Source organism: Oryzias melastigma, unplaced genomic scaffold (genome assembly GCF_002922805.2).
Source record: "Oryzias melastigma strain HK-1 unplaced genomic scaffold, ASM292280v2 sc00274, whole genome shotgun sequence".
NCBI lineage: Eukaryota > Metazoa > Chordata > Actinopteri > Beloniformes > Adrianichthyidae > Oryzias > Oryzias melastigma.
In genome coordinates, this window is record NW_023416900.1 from 104,498 (window position 1) to 105,148 (window position 651).

The following is a 651-nucleotide window of genomic DNA, read 5'->3' on the forward strand; positions in this document are numbered from 1 at the left end:
GATCACGCCAACATTTAGTTTTCCTAAATGGAAGTTGGTTTGAGAGTTATGGGGGGCTGGATAATGGAGGGCCAGTCTGTCTGCAGTGATGAAGTGTTACACCACACAAACCAGGGTTGACCTTTACTCTCTGTATGTTGAAAGCTTTCTAGCAGTTAAAGGACGTTTGACATCAGGCCCTGTTGACTGGAAGACGTCCAGATCAAAGGAGCCTTCCTGTAAACAGACTATGATAGTGTGGAGATAGCACGTGTCCTGAGCTCCATGTGAGGACGTCTGCTCTGCTGACCGATCTGCCGCGCCGCCTCCAGCTGCGCGTAGGTGGCCAGCTTCCCCCCCTCGTATTCACAGACGGCCTTGGCCTCCTTCAGTGTCAGCTGGTACCTCCCTTTGCGTGACTCTCGGTGGTAAACTCCAGCAGCTTGTTCTGTCCAAGAGAGACGACAGTCTGAGTGTTTCACACTGAAGACCGGAATGATCGGCTCAGAGTTTACATGTACAGAAGCACTAACTGTTACAAGGACAGCATGTAAGGAAAGCAGATTTCCCATAATCCCCTAGTCCAAGAGTCTGCAACCTGCAGCTCCAGATCCACATGTTCTCTTTTATCTCTCCATGGAGGCTCCAAACATGAAATAAGTCATGGAGACT

At 49.9% G+C, this 651-nt stretch overlaps 1 protein-coding gene across 1 annotated transcript in view; it reads right to left on the reverse strand.

Annotated features, from left to right (window-relative positions):
- tnfaip6 (tumor necrosis factor, alpha-induced protein 6) overlaps positions 1-651 on the reverse strand; it is a 15,578-nt gene that overhangs the window by 13,363 nt on the left and 1,564 nt on the right. Inside the window, exon 2 of the mRNA XM_024263955.2 lies at positions 290-427. Coding sequence (XP_024119723.1) covers positions 290-427 — 138 coding nt within the window. The remainder of the gene's footprint in view (positions 1-289; positions 428-651) is intronic.